We start from the raw sequence: 20,617 nt of genomic DNA, 5'->3' as shown, positions 1-20,617 counted from the left end.
GTCTAGGACCCAGGAGTCTGAAGTGATGTTGTCCCAAGCGTGTAGAAAGAAGGATAGACGATCTGCGAATGCATGGTATGCGGTGTTGGTGTGGTGTGAGTCAAAGACGCCGTTTTGGGAGGTTGTCCGTCTTCTGGTGTGGGCGGAAGCGGCTAGTTTGGGCGTATTGTTTCCTCTGGAGAGGTTGTGATGGTGGGAATCTTGGGTTCCTGTCGATAGAGGTTTTCTGTTGATAAGGTTGGTATTGACGCGGCCATTTACGTAGTTTTTGAGATTGGAATTGTTGATTTTGCTGGCCAATTTCCATTTTCTTTGCGTTGTTTCTCGCTTTTTGTACAGTATCCATTTTTTCGTCAGTTGAGGCATTAAAGAGGCCATCTCCGTTGAATGGTAGTTCCTCTATTCGCGAGCGAGCTTCTGGGGCCATCCCTGCCGATCTAAGCCAAGCGTGGCGTCTAAGTGCTACTGATCCCATCATTAATTTGGCGTAGCAATCCATCTGGTGTCGGGTGGTGTTAATCTGTAGCTTTGCTAGTCGAGAGGCCTCGGATTGGAAGACGCGGGCTAGCTCTCTATGGTCTTCAGGGAGATAGTCACACAGGGATCCAATCTTATCCCATAAAAAAAGTTGATATCGGGCCATGAGAGCCTGGTAGTTTGTTACTCTCATGCCCAGAGCGGCTGCAGAATATGATCTCCTGCCCATGAAATCCAGTCTGCGCCCTTCTTTATCCACAGGGGCTGAGTGTTGTTTATGAGGTCTCCAATGGGAGGATTCGACGATGATCGAGTTGGGGCGTGGGTGTGTGAATAAGAAATCCACGTCCTTCTTTTGTACCCTGTACATGGATTCCAATCGACGGGAGGTCGGTGTCATTAGCGAAGGGGAAACCCATGTTTGCTTGATTGCGTGTAGTAGTGTTGGTGCGAAGGGTATCTCCACTGGGACTGAGGCTTCTGAGAATATAGGTTCAAATATAAGGTCTTCAATATGATCTTGCTGCTGGTGCACATCTACTCCAAGGGATTGTGCCATTCTAAGTATTTGTTCTGCAAACGAGCCCATTTCCTCTGAGGGCGACGCACGTTCCTTGGGTCCCAGGTTTTCGTCAGGGGAAGGCAGGGAAGGTGCCGCTGTTGATTGAGATGAGGTATCAGAGTCATACCCCTCAACAGATTGTGGTGATCTGTTAGGACTCGGTATCGGAGCGGTGTTAGGAGCCGTGACATGAGTAGTCGTTGTACGCGTGTCTGGTCGCGTCGGAATGGCTTCCTGAGGTTGTGGGCGCCTCGAGTATTGAGCGTCTCGTTCCCGGAGAGGATAGTGCCTATCGGAGTGATATTGATGACTCCGTGTCGACGGAGGGTGAGAATATTCAGAGTAGCACTCCCATTCTCGGTGTGGAGATCTGGATCTGCTACGGTATGCATAATAATGTCTGCTTGGATAATCGTAGTCATCTCTATAGGAGACCGGCGAGCGACGCCGAGATCTGGGGCGTTCGTGTCTCTCGTAATGTTCGCCTCTATAGGAAGCAGGCGATCAATGCCGAGACCTGGAGCGTCCGCGCCTCTCGTAGTGCTCGTGTCTGGAGTCACTTGATCTAGGGCGCGGGCTAGGTCGAGGAGGCTGTGCTGGTGGAAGGCAGTGTTGAGTTTCATCGACATCTATGGGGTTGGTTTGTGCCATTGATGTCTCTGGTTGTTATGTCGGGGTTGATGGTTCCCTGATTTCACCTTCCGACATTGTGGAGAGAAGTTCAACTGCCGGGGGGTCTGCTGGGTTGGAACTCTCTGTAGTAAGTAGAGGGCGTTCTGCCAAGCCCTTAGTTCTCTTTTTCTTCTTAACGCGTGTTTTGGAGGGTGGTTTAATGGTCTTCGCCTTCTTGGTGATCTTTTTGGCTGTAGATAACGCCCTAGATTGTATCGCTGTCGATGGGTCAGGGCGAGCTATTGATGTCGATGTCTCTGTTGACGTCGATGGTTGTGACGGTAGGGATGTCATAACTCTCGGTTTGTCAACGCGTTGGAGCGTTTGCTTCCAGAGTTCTGCCTTGAGCCTATCCGCTCTGTGCCTCCTTGTTTGTTTCGAAAAGGATTGGCAGTGATGGCTCGTTTCAACAACGTGTGACTCGCCGAGGCACAGCACACAAAGTGAATGGCCGTCCGCTGCGGGGAGCTTGCTAGCACAGCGGACGCATTTACGGAACGGTGCCTTAAGGGCCATACAACTAACTATATAGAAAGAAGGCTAAGAAGAGACTAGATAGAAAGAAGGGATTTTTTTTTTTTTGAAGAAAGGATAAGAATGAAGAAGGAATAAGAATAAAGAAGGAAAGAACGGTTAGGATAAAGCTCAGCTACTCAATTCTAAGGAGTAAAACGGAGAAGAACTCTCTGCGAAGCACCAGCTAAGGCGGTCACAAAGGAACTGAGGGGAAGGCGGGAACACACGCTGACATGCGCAGTGGACGGTGGGGGAGGGTTCCTGCCAAAAGATTAACGGTTCTCAGCTGGAGAAGACTTTTTTCCGAAGCAGAGCTCAGCGCAAGCGCAAAGCCCATAGTGTGATGCACAGAGACCACGAAAAAGAACATACACACATAAAGCATTAAAAATCGTTAAAAAAAAACTAAACATGTGGGTGATTAAGATGTTCTGCCATATGCCTGGGCAAAGAGGAAAGTCTTAACCTGGCGCTGGAAAGATAGCAGCGTTGGCGCCAGGCGAGCCTCGTCAGGGAGATCATTCCACAGTGTGGGGGCCACCACCAAAAAGGCCCTGTCCCTCGTTGCCACACTCCGAGCCTCTCTCGGAGTAGGCACCCGGAGGAGGACCTCTGATGGAGCTCTAAGAATCCTAAAGAACCCCTACGAGTGTCATGCATTCAAATAAAAATAATAATGCTGAAGGGTAAAGCCTGGTTTGCTCCTTTTTCTATAGCAAAATGTGTTCTTAGATTCCTCCATGTCTAGATTCTGAAACCGACAGGTAACAACCTTCCCCAGTTCGGTGCCCTCCAGGTGGGTTGGACTACAACTCCCAGCACCCGCAGCCTGGGGAAGGCAGACATGTAAGAACCTTTTCCTGTGAAAAATACTGTGATCGCAAGAGGTTTGCTGGCAGTGCACACCAAGGCCTTCCAGGTGTTCCCCGTGCACGTTCCCCTCACCTTTGGCGGCGGTTCTTGGAAGGAGGTGGGCTCCATGATTTTGGGGGGCCGGTGACGGTTGTTCCTCTCTTGCTCCCGGGCAATCTCTTTCTCCAGCTGGTAAACGTCACTGCAATCCAAAAGGGGGGGGGGGGAGAAGGAAGGGAAGAAGTCAGGCTGGCAAACATCTCAATCCGCTGCCTATGCAGATCTCCGGAGGGCTTTTATTCATCCCTAGAGATGTAAAATTTCCGGAAATTTTGAAGCCATGGAAAAAACCCGTTTTTTTTTCCGGGGGGGGGGGGGGGGTTTCGGGAAAAATCCGGAAATTTTCGGAAAAATTGAAATAATGCAATATTAGCACATTTTACAGATTGAAAGTCACTTTGTTACTTTAGTAACACAAAATGTAATTATGTCCAAGTTGGTTTGGCATAAAATTATTACATTATGTATATTAAAAGTACAGTGTATTCAAACAATGATTGAAAAATTAATTTACTTTTTTTAAACTTTTTTTTTTGGTAACAAATGGAGCTACAAGCTCCTGAACTGTAAGGAACCTCTTTGGTTCTGCCAGTTTATGAGGAGCAGGCAAAAAAATCAATTTATAAAAACAACAACTGAAGAAACCACCAACATTAGTAACAAAGAACATTATTCATGTCTCCGCTAGTCCTCCAGTGTCAAGACATAAAGCCCCCATTCCCATAAAAAGAACTGAGAAAAATGGGGGGGGGGGCAGATTCAATGAATATGCATTAAATTAATCAGACTCATTTTCTGACCTTTAGCTATCAGTATCAGTTTCAGTCTCTGCTTCCGTGGCAGTGCTGCCCCCTAGAGGTAGAAATGCGTCTTGCTCTTGCATTTGAGAGTTGTAGTCTCAGTTTGCAACCTAGGACTTGCTTGTCCTTGGTGCACAGAAATTGTAATAATCTGATACTGTACATAGTTTTTAGAATTCATTTGGAGAAGTAAATATCTGAACACCTTGTCTTAAACATTTTATTCATCATGCTAAAATAAAACACCCCATAATCCGTTTTTTTCTTTATTTTTTCCAATTTTTTTTTTTTGGGGGGGGGGGGAAGAGGCTTCGGGAAAAAACAGTTTTTTCCCAAATTTTTCCGTTTTTTTCCAGGCCTTCACATCTCTATTCATCCCTGATCCAAGTTCTGAAGCCCGTAAAGGGGACTTTGCCATCTTTATTGCAGGGGCAGGGATCCTGCAGAACTCTAGATGCTGTTGGATTATTGATATTATTTCTTGTGAAATAATAATAATAATATTATTATTAATAATAATAATTATTATTCCAGGCCACCTTTCAAGGCAGAAGCTCTCTGAAAGCAGCTTACAACAAAATGCAAATAATTTAAAAATACAGTAATAAACATTCCTAAAACAAACACCAGCAATAAACCTACTTTAAAAACCTACAGCACAATTGCAGCTACACAGCAGAACAGCCCAGTAAAGCATATTCAGGGGACTACAGCTCCCATCTTTGCTAACCAGGACCCACGCTGCTTTGGCTGGTGGGAGTTGGAGTCCGACAGCTTCTTGAAGGCGTCCGGTCCCCAAACCCTGTTTTATTGGGGCTGGATGGAACCAAACGGGCATCAGTCCTTTTGCCTCATTGGACACACAAGCACATCATCCCCTACTGACTGCCCTCCCCCACAACTGAGGCTTGATATTGCCAGCCTTGATATTGGGCACAAGATCCAGCTTTCTCAGTTTCACTTTGAAAACATCAACAAGTTTCTAGTCCTTAAGCCTGTGAAGACAGGCTTGGAAGTGCCTGGTTGAAGTCTGCTGGAATCTCTGGATCCCGGTTGGATCGGATTTTGAGCCATTGGGCGTGGGCTCGAGAGCCTTCCCTGCACAGCCCCCCTGCCCGTGACAAGTCAAACCAGCAGAATAAATTCTGCGACCAAAGAAGGGTTCTGCAACCTTGCTTCCTGCCTTCCTTCCGCTTTCAGCATGCTTCTCGGCTCGCCTCCGTGCAGCATAGGCGTGCACAAAGGGTGTGCCGGGTGTGCCCAGGCACACCCTAATGTCGCAAGCAATAAGCGCCAAATTGAGGGAACCTTTGAGTAGGAAAGAGCCTCATGTGGTGCAGAGCGGTAAAGCAGCAGTTTCTGCAACTGAAACTCTCCCCAGGGCCTGAGTTCGATCCCAGCGGAAGCTGGTTCTCAGGCAGCCAGCTCGGGTCGACTCAGCCTTCCATCCTCCCGAGGTCGGTAAAATGAGTACCCAGCTAGCTGGGGGAAAGGGAATCACGGCCGGGGAAGGCAACGGCAAACCACCCCGCTATAAGGCCTGCCAAGAAAACGTCAGCGAAAGCTGGCGTCCCTCCAAGAGTCAGTAATGACTCAGTGCTTGCACGAGAGGTTCCTTTCCTTTTTCCTTGAGTAGGAATCCAGAGGGGGATCCAGATGCAGCAGGAATGGTCCTCCAGCTGCCATCCAGCTGTTCTGCCACCACACCAAAGAACCACTGCCTCTGAGAGAGCACCATTGCTCCCATCAGCAGGAGCGAAAAGGAATCACTCCGGCTTACCTCAAGCTGCAGACCAGCTCCTTGAACTTGGGCCTGTCGTTGGGGTCGTAATCCCAGCAGCGCGTCATGAGGGCGTAGAGGATGGGGGGGCAGGCGTCCGGCTTGGGCAGGCGGTCCCCTTTCTCCAACACCCCAATCACGTCCTTGTTCTCCAGCCAGAAGAAGGGCTGTTTGCCGAAACTGAGGACTTCCCACATACAGACGGCTGCGGATGCGGGGGGAAAGAGGGGGAGAGTTTCGAGGCAGGGAGGTTACTTGGGTTGTAGAAACCCAAATTGTGGGATTTGTGGCACCCTGTAAGCTGCCCCCCCCCCGAAAATCCAGCAACACCACCCACCCTCCAGGGTTTGGTAACGTTCTGAAGCTTTGAGACAACTGCCTTTGCTATTTATTTTTATTTATTGTTTGTTATATTTATATTTCACCTTTCCCTTCAAGGACCCATGAGGTCATTCAGAACCCCCCCTCCTCCTCCTCTCCATTTTATCCTCAGAACAGCCCTGTGAGGTAGGTTAGGCAGAGTGTCTGCGGCTGACCCAAAGCCACCTGTGAGCTTCATAGCCAAGTGGGGACTAGAACCTGGATCTCCCCGTTTCATTTCCATTTATTACATTCCTATCAGGCCCAAGGCAGGTGGCCGCCTGAAGTGAGGACCCTGCCGCCGCCGCCCCTCCCTCTTGATCTACTCTCCCACCCGCTTACTCTCCTCCGTACGCGTAGGCGCATGCACCTCAACAGCCCGCCCACCTGCCAGCTAGGTCCATTTTCTTTGCGTGCGAACGTGCACCCGCCTCCCCAGCACGCGGCCCGGGAGGTGTCTCCACCTTCAGGAGCTGCACGGCGCCTCCACGACGTTTGGGCAAAGTATCACAAGAGATCCCAGGAGTTCCAGGACCTCTCACAAGGCCTTCCCGACTTCATGCGGTGTGCTGGGGAGACGGGCAAGCGTCTGCGCCCAAAGAAAAGCCAGCCAGCTGGCCGGCAGCCAAGCTCATGGGACCAGCCGGGCAGGTGGGGTTGGGAGGTGCCTGGGTGGGGTGGAGTGGAGCAGGCGGAGCGGGCGCAATGACTGATGTGCACAAGTGGTGGCGAGAGGCTGCTTCATAAGAACATACGACAATGGAACCAGTGACCTAGGGAGGTGGTGGGCTCTCCCACACTCAAGGCCTTCAAGAGGCAGCTGGACAGCCATCTCTCAGGGATGCTTTAGAGTGGATTCCTGCACTGAGCAGGGGGTTGGACTCGATGGCCTTGTGGGCCCCTTCCAACTCTGCTATTCTATGATTCTATGATAAGCAGCGTTCTCCGCTGTGGCACCCCGGCTGTAGAACGAGCTCCCCAGAGAGGTTCGCTTGGCGCCTACAGTGTGCCCTTTCTGTCGCCGGCTGAAGACCTTTTTATTTTCTCAGCATTTTAACACTTAATTTAACTTAAATTTTAAACTTTGCTGTGTTAATTCTATAGTTTAACCTATATCCATTTTTTGCTGTGTGGTTTTAATCCTGGTTGTGCTTTTTATATTGTATTTTGTATTCGGGTTTTTAAATTGTTGGCTGCTTTTATGCTTAAAAAAAACTGCAATAAATAAATATTGTAATTTTGCATCGCTGCTGTTTTTATCTGGTTGAACTTTTATATTGTATTTTATATTATGGTTTTATACTGTTGTTTTAGACTTTGAATGTTTTTAATTTTTGCGAACCGCCCAGAGAGCTTTGGCTATTAAGCGGTATAAAAATGAAATAAATAAATACATAAATAAATAAAATAAGCAGTGCCCTGAGGCTGGATCAAACCAAGGGTCCATCTAGTCCAGCATTCTGTTCACACAGTGGCCAACCAGCCATTGGCCAGGAATGAACAAGGAGGACATGCAGCAACAGCACCCTCCCACCCATGTTCCCCAGCAACTGGTGCACACAGGCTTACTGCCTCTGATACTGGAGAGAGCACCCAACCATCAGGGCTAGCAGCCATGGATAGCCTTCGCCTCCAGGAATTTATCCAACCCCCGTTTTAAAGCCATCCAAATGGATGCCCGTCACGACATCTTGTGGTGGTGAGTTCCATAGTTTAACTCTGCTTCTTGGTTCTGCTGCCTGCCTGCATGGCCAGCCGGCTGGCTTGTCATGCAGGCGGCCGGCAGGACCAAGAAGTGGCAGACCCTCTGGAGGGGGGAGAGGGCCGCTCTTCCCATGCTCTGCTACCTGCTTCACCGGCATCCCCCTGCCTCATGGTAGGGCCGGCTCCGCATCCTAACTCTCTGGGCAGTTTACAAAGATTAACAACCTTAAAAATGCAGTACTGGACATAATATAAACGAAGTTTACACACAAGGATGTAACCAGACAGCATGCCTGCAGGTCCACGTGTGCAACCCCTCCCCCAGTTTTAACAATCATTGATGAGAAATCCCACGACCTGATTTAAAACCAGTCCCCCGTCCAACACTCTAACCACTACACCGCACTGCAGGTCCAAGTGCTGCTCGCCTGCTCCGCGCTTCCACTCACCAAACATCCACACGTCGCTGGCCGAGGTGAAGCGGCGGAAGTTGATTGACTCGGGCGCCATCCACTTGATGGGCAGGCGGGTCACGGACGCTGGGCGGTTGTGGGGGGAGGAAGGAACACGGTGAGTCCCTCCCCAAGCACAGGCGAGCCAGCAAGAGCGGTCCTAGGCCACCTCCCCCCATGGCCACCGCCGTATCTCCCTGTGGCAAAGAGCAGCCGCCGCCCCACCTTGGGCACGGAGACCTTCATTCAGTCCCCCAGAGCCAAGTGCACGGACACAGAAAGGACACCCTCTTCTGAGCCAGACCCATGGATCTCTCTCACCCCCCATGGCCAGGGGCTCCCTGTGCTGCCCTCAAAGGAGCACATCCCTGCAAAGTGGCACTTTTGGAGCCAGGCTGCAGAGTGCACCTGTGCTGCACTGAAGCTTTCATGTGTATCTGGCATCCACAGGTGACGCCACTCTGCCAGTGAGGACGTGCTCAGGTACCTGACAGGCTCCCCCCCCCCCCGCTCCCATCCGTCAGCATGCAAGGGAATGGAGCGATTTCTCCATTTGTGTGCACATGGGGGGGTGGGAGAGCTGTGCTGCCAATCCTGGCCCCCAAACTGTGTGTGTGTGTGTGTGGGGAGCCCACTCCCAGCAAGGATTCCGTTGCCCAAGGTCCTTGGCTGGAGGTGGAGGCCACCAACTGGGTTTCGACGGTTACAGCTTTTTTCCTTCCACCCAAGTCAAGAGAATGGGGAAATGTTCTCTCTCTCTCTCTCTCTCTCTCTCTCTCTCTCTGTAGTGTACGTTTTCTCTCTGTGTGTGCTTCCTCTCTCTCTGTGTGTGAGAAAATACACTGAAACTGAGAATGAGGGACACTCTGAACACTTTGTGACATGGCCACACCAGCCATTTTGTGGTCATGCCTCCAACACTTTTTTAAAAATTCTGGACGTGCCCACAAGATATGAACCCCTGAAGCTGCCTCCCCCAGGGTCTGTCCAAGCATCCAGCGACATAGGCTGGAGTCCACAAAAGCTTATCAGATAACAAATCTTTAAGGTCCTGCAAGACTTTGCTGTTTTTGCTGCAACAGACGTAACACAGTTACCCGTGCTCTGGAAATAGATAACTTCTTGGACTACGAATGCAATCCCATTAAGAAGAGAAAACAAAGCCAGACCCTTGGCAGAAGTAGTTAATCAGGTTATCATAGGCAGTAGGCTAGGGTGACCCTATGGAAAGGAGGACAGGGCTCCTGTACCTTTAACAGTTGTACAGAAAAGGGAATTTCAGCAGGGGTCATTTGTATATATGGAGAACCGGGTGAAATTCCCTCTCCATCACAGCAGTTAAAGCTGCAGGAGCTATACTAGAGTGGCCAGATTTAAAAGAGGGCAGGGCTCCTGCAACTTTAACTGTGGTGATGAAGAGGGAATTTCACCAGGTTCTCCATATATACAAATGCCACCTGCTGAAATCCCCTTTTCAATGCAACTGTTAAAGATACAGGAGCCCTGTCCTCCTTTCCATAGGGTCACCCTACAGCTACACCAGGTTGGGGCGTGGGAGTGTATGGGTGGGTGGCCACCTGAACTCCAGCCCTCTAGATTCCCTGCTAGTGCTGAGGGAAGACATAAGCCAAAGCATCTGGAAGGCTACAATTGGCCACTCCTGTTCACTGTTTCTTTTGGCTACCTGAAATGGAGGTCTTCTTTTCCCCCCAGTCTGGTTTCCCAACTTTTACACTGGTGATGCTGAGGATTGAAACACTGGACCTGCTGCATACACTCCTGAGGGTCTGACTAAATGACCTAGGCTGACCCGGTGCAGGTTAGCCACGTTCTGCGGCCATTTTGAATGTTCAGCGCCTTATCGGGCCAATCAGGGTGTGCTACGTGACATCCAAACTCGCACACCAGAGGTTAATCATGGGTTAAACAACCCACTGTTAACCTACAATTAGTAGTTAGGTTAACTGTGGGTTGTTTAACCCATGATTAACCCACAGTGTACGAGTTTGGACGTCATGTAGCACACCCTGATTGGGTGTGTGTGTGGAATATTCAAAAAGGCTACGGAACTGAATGCGCTGTGACAAATCGGGCGCTCACTAATTAAGCCACGATTTGCTGCCGTTTTCCGCAAACAGCCCCCAATGTGTGGATTGAAAATAACACAAAGAGTATGGCACTGATTCAAGATAACGTGTTTTATAGCTGCTCTATTTTGCTTAATGTGTTAACTTGTTCTACCGTTTCAATGGTTTTAATCAGATTAATGTTTTATGATGTTGTGATGGCCATTGGCTACAAACAATAAAGAGAATGATAAAAGGAAAATGAAGAAGCCAGTCACTGTAGCATGTAGTCCAGCCCACCTGACTGAATCTAAAATAATTTCTAAGCGGCTTTTAAGGGCAGAACCCGCCTCAGTCCCTTTCCTTTACCTTTGTAATATTCGTCCTCCTCAATGTACCTGGAGAGACCAAAATCGCCCAGCTTGACGCACTCGGGGGAAGCTACCAGCACATTCCGGGCTGCGATGTCCCTGCAGAAAATAAAGCAAGCTGGCCAGTCCCTTCTAGCCGTGGGGCTAGCCATGGGGCAAGAGACACTTGTAGGGGAATTTGTGAGTGGGGCACAAGTGCTTGAGCATCCCCCCGCCCCCCGGAGTAATCTGTTGATCAGGCAGAGGACTCCTAGCACCACCATGCAAAAAGCACACGGCGGCTATTCTGAGCATTTCTCTCACACCTTTCCTGAGGCTTCTGCTTCCAGATTCTTTGCGGGATTAAGAACAACTCTTCACCTGTACTTTCTTCCAGGGATTTCCTTTCTCTGCCTTACTGTATGTTCCATTATACAAACACTAGATGGCGCTGTGGTATAGTGGAATTGGGCAATTACACACTATAAATAAAGCAGCATTCAGGAAAACACTGCACTTTCCTCGACCTAAAAAAAGCCCTGGTGATATAGATTGCAAAGAACGGGAAAGATCTTTGAGTATGATGTCGTCTGAACGACCCGCAAACTACCATGAGCGAGCTATCAGGAGCACACAGTAAAAGCCTTGTGCAGAAAGGCCTCCATCTTTTCCTTCTTAAAAGATTTTCCACAATAAGGAAAAAGATGGAGAAAGCGGTGGGAAACCATGGGAGGGTTATAAGTCTGATATTGTCTGGTTTTGTTTGTATTTTATGCTTTTAAATTTTGTATATTTCTTTTTAATGTTTACTGTTTTTTAACTTTTCTAAACCGCCCAGAGGGCTTCGGCTGTGGGCCGGTATATAAATGTAATAAATAAATAAATAAATAAATAAAAATGAGAAATAAGTGGGAGAGGTCATTATCTGGACCCTTTGAAAAAAAGGTTTGTGTTCGAATCAAGGCGATTCCACAATAAATGCTTGGGTGTGCGTGTGTGTAAAAAATGAGACATCTTTCCCAGGTTGGAAGCTCAGGACCAGGTCTGGATGTAGCTGATACAGGGATGATGGAGTGACAGCTAAAAGCGGAGCACAAATCCGCCCCTCTTCCCCTGCCAATTTTAGTTTGTAGGGGGGACTTTATTTTCCAGGATCCAGAAGACATGTGGTGGCAGTGATGGGGATGCTGTAGTCCATGCCGGGTGGGCTGGAAGCAGTGGGAGAAAGCCTTGCACCCCCCTTCCAACCTGGGCAGATTTGCCACCGATATCCTGTCATACATGACTCCAAAGCTTCTCTCCCTGGAGCTGATTGTGCCCCCCCCCCGACCCCAGATCTCCCCTATACTGGAAATCCTGCTTGCAATCACCTTGGGTGGCCTCCAATTATTACTTCTGATCTGCCTCTGCCCTTTTAAAAACTCCGCCAGCACTTATCTAAACAGAATGCCTAAACGGCTCAGGGCCAGGCTATCTGAAGGAACACCTCCTCCCGTATGTACCTGCCCGGACCCTAAGGTCATCCTCAGGGGTCCTTGTCCGTGAGCCCCTGCCAAAGGAAGTGAGGCAGGTTGCTACCAGGAGCAGAGCCTTCTCTGCTGTGGCACCCCGGCTGTGGAATGAGCTTCCTAAGGAGGTTCGCTTGGCCCGATTCAAAGTGCTGGTATTGACATTTAAAGCCCTAAACGGCTTGGGGCCAGGCTATCGAAGGAACGCCCCCTCCCATATGTACCTGCCCGGACCTTAAGATCATCTACAGGGGCCCTTCGCCATGAGCCCCTGCCAAAGGAAGTGAGGCAGGTGGCTACTAGGAGGAGGGCTTTCTCCGCTGTGGCACCCTGGCTGTGGAATGAGCTCCCTAAGGAGGTTCGCTTGGCACCTACACTAGATGCTTTTAGACGCCAGGTGAAGACCTTTTTATTCTCCCAGCATTTTAACAGTCTATAAATAAATTTTAACTTGGTGTTTTAAATTTGTAATTTTGCATTGCTGCTGTTTTTATCTGGTTGAGCTTTTATATTATGGTTTTATACTGTTGTTTTATACTGTTGTTTTATACTTTGAATGTTTTTAATTTTTGTGAACCGCCCAGAGAGCTCCGGCTATTGGGCGTTATAGAAATGTAATAAATAAATAAATAAAATGCCATTTGAGACGCTTCTCTGATCTACTTGGGGAGCACCTTGCCTTTCCTGCTCCAATTCTCTGGCTTTCTGCATCTTCTGTTTGTGCCAGATGGGCCTGAGGGGTTTGTGGCAGGTCCTAGTCCCACCCCAAAGATGCTTCTGCCCACCTTGGCCCCCAATGTCCCTTCTGATTCCAACGGGATGGAATGAAGGACCCTAACCCAGCCAAATTCTTAGACATTACAGATAACCATTCCAGTTTCACGCAGGCACCAGCCACCAAATCCCCCAGGGTCCGGCCCGTTTTCTAGCTCTGAGGATCTTGGAGCTCTGCGGAGATTCTCCGGAAGTTGCAGGCCTCGTGGGTTCCACATAGCTCCGGCAGCACCGCAGCAGTGCCCAGGCGTTTCTGGTCTTCCTACGCGCTACCCCAAGGGGCGCCTGCTGCGTCCAAAAGGAAAGCCACCCCCCTACCTGTGCACACAGCTGATCGCCTCCAGGTAGGCCATGGCCTTGCCAATCTGCAAGGTGTACAGGATGAGCGTCAACACCTTCAGGGACGCCTTGTTCTGCTCGAGGTACTGTCCCAGCTGCAGTGGGGAGACGGAAGAGCTAAGCCGGGACGTCTCAGATTCAAAAGCCTTCTTCCCAAGGAAGCTCAGATCCAGGGGAGCTCCCTCCCCTGATTCCTTCCCTGCCCTCTCCCTTGCTGCCCGTCCGCTGCACACCTCACCTCGCCGTAAGGATAGAGTTCCATGACAATCCAGGTGGGCTCCTCCTCCGTGATGCCAATGAGCTTCACGATGTGGGGGTGGTCCATCTTCTTCATCAGCACTGCGGATGCATTGGGAAAGCGCACTTATTTTCAGAACGGGACCAGTCCATGCCAAAGCCTTGACTTCATGGGGCCCCGTAGAACACAGCTAGACTTAGAATCATAGAATCATAGAATAGCAGAGTTGGAAGGGGCCTACAAGGCCATCGAGTCCAACCCCCTGCTCAAGGCAGGAATCCACCCTAAAGCATCCCTGACAGAGGGTTGTCCAGCTGCCTCTTGAAGGCCTCTAGGGTGGGAGAGCCCACAACCTCCCTAGGTCACTGCTTCCACTGTCGTGCTGCTCTAACAGTCAGGAAGTTTTTCCTGATGTCCAGCCAGAATCTGACTTCCTGTCACCTGAGCCCGTTATCCCATGTCCTGTATTCATGGAATCATAGAATAGCAGAGTTGGAAGGGGCCTACAAGGCCATCGAGTCCAACCCCCTGCTCAAGGCAGGAATCCACCCTAAAGCATCCCTGACAGAGGGTTGTCCAGCTGCCTCTTGAAGGCCTCTAGGGTGGGAGAGCCCACAACCTCCCTAGGTCACTGCTTCCACTGTCGTGCTGCTCTAACAGTCAGGAAGTTTTTCCTGATGTCCAGCCAGAATCTGACTTCCTGTCACCTGAGCCCGTTATCCCATGTCCTGTATTCATGGAATCATAGAATAGCAGAGTTGGAAGGGGCCTACAAGGCCATCGAGTCCAACCCCCTGCTCAATTTATGGGCATGTTGACGCCAGCACCGCTCTGCAGCATTTCCTCACGCTCCCACGCCCTCCCCCATTTGGCCAATGGAAATACAGATCTTTTAACACCCCCCATTTTCAGAACTAGGATTGCTGCTGGAGCATATTATTACACTTTGCTGGAGCCCCTATTCTGCTATTCCTTCCTTCCTTCCTTCCTTCCTTCCGTTTATTAACCCAGTAACAGTATTCCCTTATTTACTGTGCATTAGCCTTGCCCTCCACTGATTTAAACAGCCAAGGAGGTGCTTGCTCTGCTGGTTAAACACATAGAATCATAGAACAGTAGAGTTGGAAGGTGCCTGTGAGGCCATCCAGTCCAACCCCCTGCTCAATGCAGGAATCCACCTCAAAGCATCCCTGACAGATGGCTGTCCAGCTGCCTCTTGAAGGCCTCCAGTGTGGGAGACCCATGACCTCCCTAGGATGTGGGTGCCATTGTCGTACTCCTCTAACAGTCAGGAGTTTTTTCTTGATGTCCAGCTGGAATCGGGCTTCCTGTAACTTCCAACTGCCTCTTGAAGGCCTCTAATGTGGGAGACCCATGACCCCCCTAGGACATGGGTGCCATTGTCGTACTGTTTTACTCTGTACAGCACCATGTACATTGATGGTGCTATATAAATAAATAAATAATAGTAATAATAATAATAGTACTGCTCTAACAGTCAGGAGTTTTTTCCTGATGTCCAGCCGGAATCTGGCTTCCTTTAACTTGAGCCCATTATTCCGTGTCCTGCACTCTGGGAGGATCGAGAAGAGATCCTGGCCCTCCTCTGTGTGACAACCTTTCAAGTATTTGAAGAGTGCTCTCATGTCTCCCCTCAATCTTCTCTTCTCCAGGCTAAACCTGCCCAGTTCTTTCAGTCTCTCTTCATAGGAATTTGTTTCCAGACCCCTGATCATCCTCATCATCCTCCTCTGAAACCCCTTCCAGTTTGCATCCTTCTTGAAGTGTGGTTCCCAGAACTGGACGCACATACATGAAAACATTGTTCTACTACAGGGCTGTTGAACGTCGGGCCCATGGGCCAAATCTGGGGTTTGCCAGGGGGCCATGCCCCCCCCCCCTCAGTCCCACCCTGATTGGTAGTTTCCTGGCTTTTCTGTGGTGTTTTTCCCTCTGGTGGAGGCCACCTCTGCCTCGCACAACGGCTGCAACCACTGTGCCACTTAGCCACGTGTGGTCCGGGGTGGCTGCATCCCTCCGCATGTGCTTTGCAAGGGAGGGGGCCCTACGTACTCGCTTCGCTCATGAACTTCTCCTTGTTCTCAGCCGTGCAGTCCTTCTTGCAGGTCTTCACCGCCACGCTGATCCGCTCCCCGCTCTGAAACAAGAGACAGACTCCCAAGTTCCAACAGACGCTAAGCATTTATTTATTACTTCTTCATTTTATTTATTTATTACATTTGCATACTGCCCCTCTGGGCGGGTCACAAAAATTAAAACCTCAAGGTATGGCACGAACAATGCAACATATAAAACTTGAAAACTATAAAAGTACAATCAGAATAACAGATAGCAGCGATGCAGAGATTTAAAACAGCGGAGCTAAAAGAGTAGAATGTTAAAACTGCAGCGTTTGCTGGTCCACTGAAATTCATAGAATCCTAGAACTGGAAGAGGCCATTTTGGCCACTGAGTACAACCTCCACGCCCCCGGCTGCCTTGCACAGTGCGGGAATCCAGTTTAAAGCAACCCTGAGTGGTGGCTGCCCAGTCTCTGCTGGAATACCAGAGCCTGGAACGCCCCCGACCCACCCCCAAGTGATTGATTTTAGCAAGTACTTTTTGGTCCCAGCCAATGAATTGGGATTTCCAAAACAAAAACGGCGGTGTTTTTCAAACGAAACTTATGGAGGGAAGCAGGATTTTTCTGGCACACACACACACACACACACACACACCGTTTTGGTTTCGGGGACTTAGCTTGGGGTAGAAAAGTGCCCCTCAAAATAAGATTTGGAAGTTTTTTTATGGGTCTGGGTCAAGTTTCAACTATGTGCATAACAAGTTGTTTTTTTTAACGGATCCCAGAACTGTAGTTTTAAACGGCTGCTGCTGTTTTTATACTGTTGCTTTTACGTCTCTGACGGTTTTGAAATTTTGTATACTTTTAACGTTTACTGTTTTTAGCTTTTGTGAACCGCCCAGAGAGCTTCGGCTGTGGGGCAGTATATAAATGTAATAAAATAAATAAATAAAATAAATAAACCCATGTGTTTTTGCATATGGAGCAGCCTTCCCCTGCCTCTAAGAAAGAGGTGCTGAGAGCCACGTCAAGGACCTTCAACGTGCAAAACACGTGCTCAGCCACGGACCCGTGGCCCCTCCCACTGAACAAGGAAGCCAGGTAGACTGAAGGTCTAGAATACAGGTGGGCAGCTTGACACGGTCCGGGGATCAATTTCTGCCTCCCACAGAACCCGCCGGGGGCTGCAACCACGTGCCACCACAACTGTGTCCCCCCCCCCCGAATTTCAGCACCAAATCCCACTGGTTCCATTAGTGAGCGAGCAGAACCCCCCAACCAGTGCAAAACCCATTCCGATATTTGATATTCATTGGTCCCTCACAACCCCCCTTTGAGTAGGGTGACCCTATGGAAAAGAGGACCGGGCTGCTGCTCTTGAAATTTGGCAAAAAATGAGGGGGGGCAGGGGGGCACACAAAAAAGTACTGGAGTCACATTGCTCACCCCTGGTCTAACTTTAAATCCCATCTAACGGGTGCGTCTTCCCTAATAGGGTCAGCAGGTGACCTCTCGCCCCCATCCGCCCCTTCCGGCTCCTCCCTCCCATCCTAGTCTTGCATAGTACAGGCCAGGGCTAACTGGACTCACCTCATTGGTGTAAACGCCCTCGCAGACCTCCCCGAAGAAGCCTTCTCCCAGAATCCGGCCCAGAACGATGTCTTCCTGAGAGATGACGTACTGTTGAGCTGAACAAGGGAAGTCGTCAACAGCGCAGCAGTGGCGAGGACAGAAAAGATGGCAGCGACGGAGGGGAAAGACGGCGTGGTTTTGCCTGCCCACAGTGGGCTGACTCAACCGGAGACGCAGGCGGGAGCAGCAGAGCACCACGGAGTGGCAAAGAGGCTGAGCTACTGAGGAGGTGTCGTGTCTCCCCAAACCTCCTGCCTTATTGGAAGACAATGAAGAGGCGTGCCACGTAATCCACAAAGCTTTATTCAGGCAATCTCTTCCCACCTGAAGAGAGTCCAACCTCTAGGGACTTTCCTCTAGGCAAAACTATGCAAACTAAGCAGGACAATTGTCCTTTCAAGAAAAAGGGAAAGCGCTTTTCCCAGAATGCTTTGACTTCAGGGGGGACTGGTTCTGAAGACGTCGTTGGTGAGAGGTTAGCTGGGCCGACCTTCCCTCGCCTTCCTTTGGCTCCACCCGTTTGAGTCTGCAGCGTACTCTAGGATCAGCTAGCCCTGAAGTGCCCTTCCCCTCCGAAGAATACTGATACTCCCTAGGTAACTGATTCCATTGTCGTACTGCTCTAACAGTCAGGAAGTTTTTCCTGATGTCCAGCTGGAATCTGGCTTCCTTTAACTTGAGCCCGTTATCTCCCATATAAAGACTTTTTTTCTTTTTTAAAGCACAAGGGAGTTTGGAAGCCATGCTGGATTCCCCCCTCCCCGCCAGAATGAATGAATGAATGAATATATATATATATATATATATATATATATATATATATATATATATATATAAAACCACAGAGTCCAATATTAATACAACAGACCTAAATTGCAACCCTCAATTAAAATATCTATCTTGGCATGGCTTTCTAAATGTAACCTATAGTCCATATTCATTTTCTGCTGTAATTTGTTCCCAGGTCTTCAGATACACGTATCGTAGCGCAGAACACATTATTTTGCATTTTGCACTGTGATGTTGCTCCTCCGTGTGTGCCATATAGGTGTAGCTCGTGGAGCCGGCCAAACCGTCTCTATTTATTTATTTATTTTATTTAAAACATTTATATCCCGCCCTATATCATTAAGATCTCAGAGTTGTGTACAGATCATAAAAACATACAGTATGAAACAATAAATATGCACAGTTAAAAACCAAATTAAACCATGATCCAAGTTAAAACAATATATATAATTTAAAAGCAGTCAAAACAGTCAAAACAGTTAAAACTGATGTTTTAACATCAATCTACATCAATTCAGTTTTAAATGGACCGATGGACTGAACGACTGGTGCAGGAAAGGGAAAGGAAAGGAACCTCTCGTGCAAGCACTGAGTCATTACTGACTCTTGGAGGGGCGCCAGCTTTCGCTGACGTTTTCTTGGCAGGCCTTATAGCGGGGTGGTTTGCTGTTGCCTTCCCCAGCTGTTATTACCTTTCCCCCAGCTAGCTGGGTACTCATTTGACCGACCTCGGGAGGATGGAAGGCTGAGTCGACTCGAGCCGGCTGCCTGAAACCAGCTTCCGCTGGGATCAAACTCAGGCCGTGGGGAGAGTTTCAGCTGCAGAAACTGAGGAAGCAGAGGTTGGAATCTTACCTCCAGATTTGGGTCTGGATGCTTCATCTGGAATCTCAGCATAAATGTCAGAATCTGGAACAAAACAGACCAGATGTTTCAGTCGCCCACATACAACACTCCAACAGCAATATTCCGTGGGTCTTTTTTCACGACCTTGTTGCCATTTCAAGTATTACATAATCTGCTCCAAGATACGGGCCTTGTTGTGTATACGATCCTATACGGTTGCAACCGTTAATTTCTGAACTGGTTTTATCATTGTATTATCGTATTACTGTTGTTGTTTTATGGTTTAAAAGGTATATATATATACTGACTTCTTAATAAATAAATGGTCATAAATGTGCAGGTCAGTCAATAGAGTAACCACGAAAGGTGGTCCCCTGTCTGGAGGAACCTAGAGGCTCGTGGTTTTCTCTGATGCAAACACTATGAGGATAAGTCCAGGTCCGGGCCCGATTCAAAGTGCTGGTATAGACATTTAAAGCCCTAAACGGTTTGGGGCCAGGTTATTTGAAGGAAGGCCTCCTCCCATATGTACCTGCCCGGACCTTAAGATCATCCACGGGGCCCTTCTCCGGGAGCCCCTGCTGAAGGAAGTGAGGCAGGTGGCTACCAGGAGCAGGGCCTTCTCCGCTGTGGCACCCCGGTTGTGGAATGAGCTCCCCAGAGAGGTCCGCCTGGCGCCTACACTGTACTCCTTTCGTCGTCCGCTGAAGACCTTTTTATTCTCTCAGTATTTTAACACTTAATTTTAATTTAAATTTAAATTTTACTGTTCTAACTCTGTATTTTAATCTTATATCAATTTTGCTGCGTGGTTTTTATCCTGGTTGTGCTTTTTATACTGTATTTTGTATTTGTGCTTTTAACCTGTTGGTTGCTTTATTGTGGTTTTAATTTTTGTGAACCGCCCAGAGAGCTTCGGCTATTGGACGGTATAAAAATGTAATAAATAAATAAATAAAATAAATAACATAGTGTTACAGTTCCTCTGTGCGTCCATCATTTCACCACTCTCCTAAAGCCAAGGCAGATCAAAACTGCTACGGCTCTCCCGGTCCACAATTCATATTTATTTATTTATTTATTTATTACATTTTTATACCACCCAATAGCCGAAGCTCTCTGGGCGGTTCACAAAAAGCTCTCCGGGCGGTTTTTATCCAATGTGGCCGGTCCTCATTGACCAAGATGGCGGGAAGGGAGAAATCCGACTCACCTCCGCTGAAGCTCTCTCGCAGCGTGGAACGCCTCTCCTCTAGGTGCCTGAGGACAGAAAGAGACCCGGGAGTTGACTCTGCCTTGGTCCATCTCCTCCATCTCCTGATGCCAATCATCACTGTCCAAAGACCATATATTTCCCAAGCACCCTCTCTCCAACCAGTACCGACTCCTGGTCTTTGAGGACCAATGGGGCAAGGGGCCCTCCATGGTCCCTTCCTCCCTCAGTGCCTCCACCTTCTCACCACTGTGGGCACCAGCTGTTCTTGCTCCTCTTCCTCCTCCTGGCTCCCACTTGCTTGTTTGACCGGCAGGAAGCCATAGAGCCAGGAGGCCGTGGCATGTGCCACGCCTTCTTCTCACCACCACCGTTGTCTGGGCCAGAGCAAGAGGCAGGTGAACAAGCAGCTTGCCATGGAATTGAGAAGGAGCTAGCCCATGTGGCTCTTGTCAGTAGGCCTCTGCTGGGGTGTAGGCCGTCGACAGGTATTCAGCCATGCCAACCCTTCACGATGACCCTCTCCAACACAGCCTGCCTCTAA

The 20,617-nt window shown here is 49.1% G+C and overlaps 1 protein-coding gene across 5 annotated transcripts in view; it reads right to left on the bottom strand.

Annotated features, from left to right (window-relative positions):
• The window catches only part of PTK2B (protein tyrosine kinase 2 beta), a 126,395-nt gene that overhangs the window by 25,374 nt on the left and 80,404 nt on the right, over positions 1-20,617 (bottom strand). For all 5 annotated transcript variants that reach the window (XM_063123722.1, XM_063123725.1, XM_063123726.1 and 2 more), the window contains exons 13-22: positions 20,074-20,120; positions 18,870-18,923; positions 17,184-17,281; positions 15,584-15,668; positions 13,511-13,611; positions 13,252-13,367; positions 10,671-10,771; positions 8,233-8,322; positions 5,720-5,924; positions 3,173-3,281 (exon numbers count right to left, since the gene is read on the bottom strand). In XM_063123722.1, the coding sequence (XP_062979792.1) occupies positions 3,173-3,281; positions 5,720-5,924; positions 8,233-8,322; positions 10,671-10,771; positions 13,252-13,367; positions 13,511-13,611; positions 15,584-15,668; positions 17,184-17,281; positions 18,870-18,923; positions 20,074-20,120 (1,006 nt within the window). The remainder of the gene's footprint in view (positions 1-3,172; positions 3,282-5,719; positions 5,925-8,232; positions 8,323-10,670; positions 10,772-13,251; positions 13,368-13,510; positions 13,612-15,583; positions 15,669-17,183; positions 17,282-18,869; positions 18,924-20,073; positions 20,121-20,617) is intronic.

Source organism: Elgaria multicarinata, chromosome 4, assembly GCF_023053635.1.
Source record: "Elgaria multicarinata webbii isolate HBS135686 ecotype San Diego chromosome 4, rElgMul1.1.pri, whole genome shotgun sequence".
Classification (NCBI taxonomy): Eukaryota; Metazoa; Chordata; class Lepidosauria; order Squamata; family Anguidae; genus Elgaria; species Elgaria multicarinata.
Note: the sequence above shows the minus strand (reverse complement) of the source record. Positions and strands in the feature narration are given on the sequence as shown.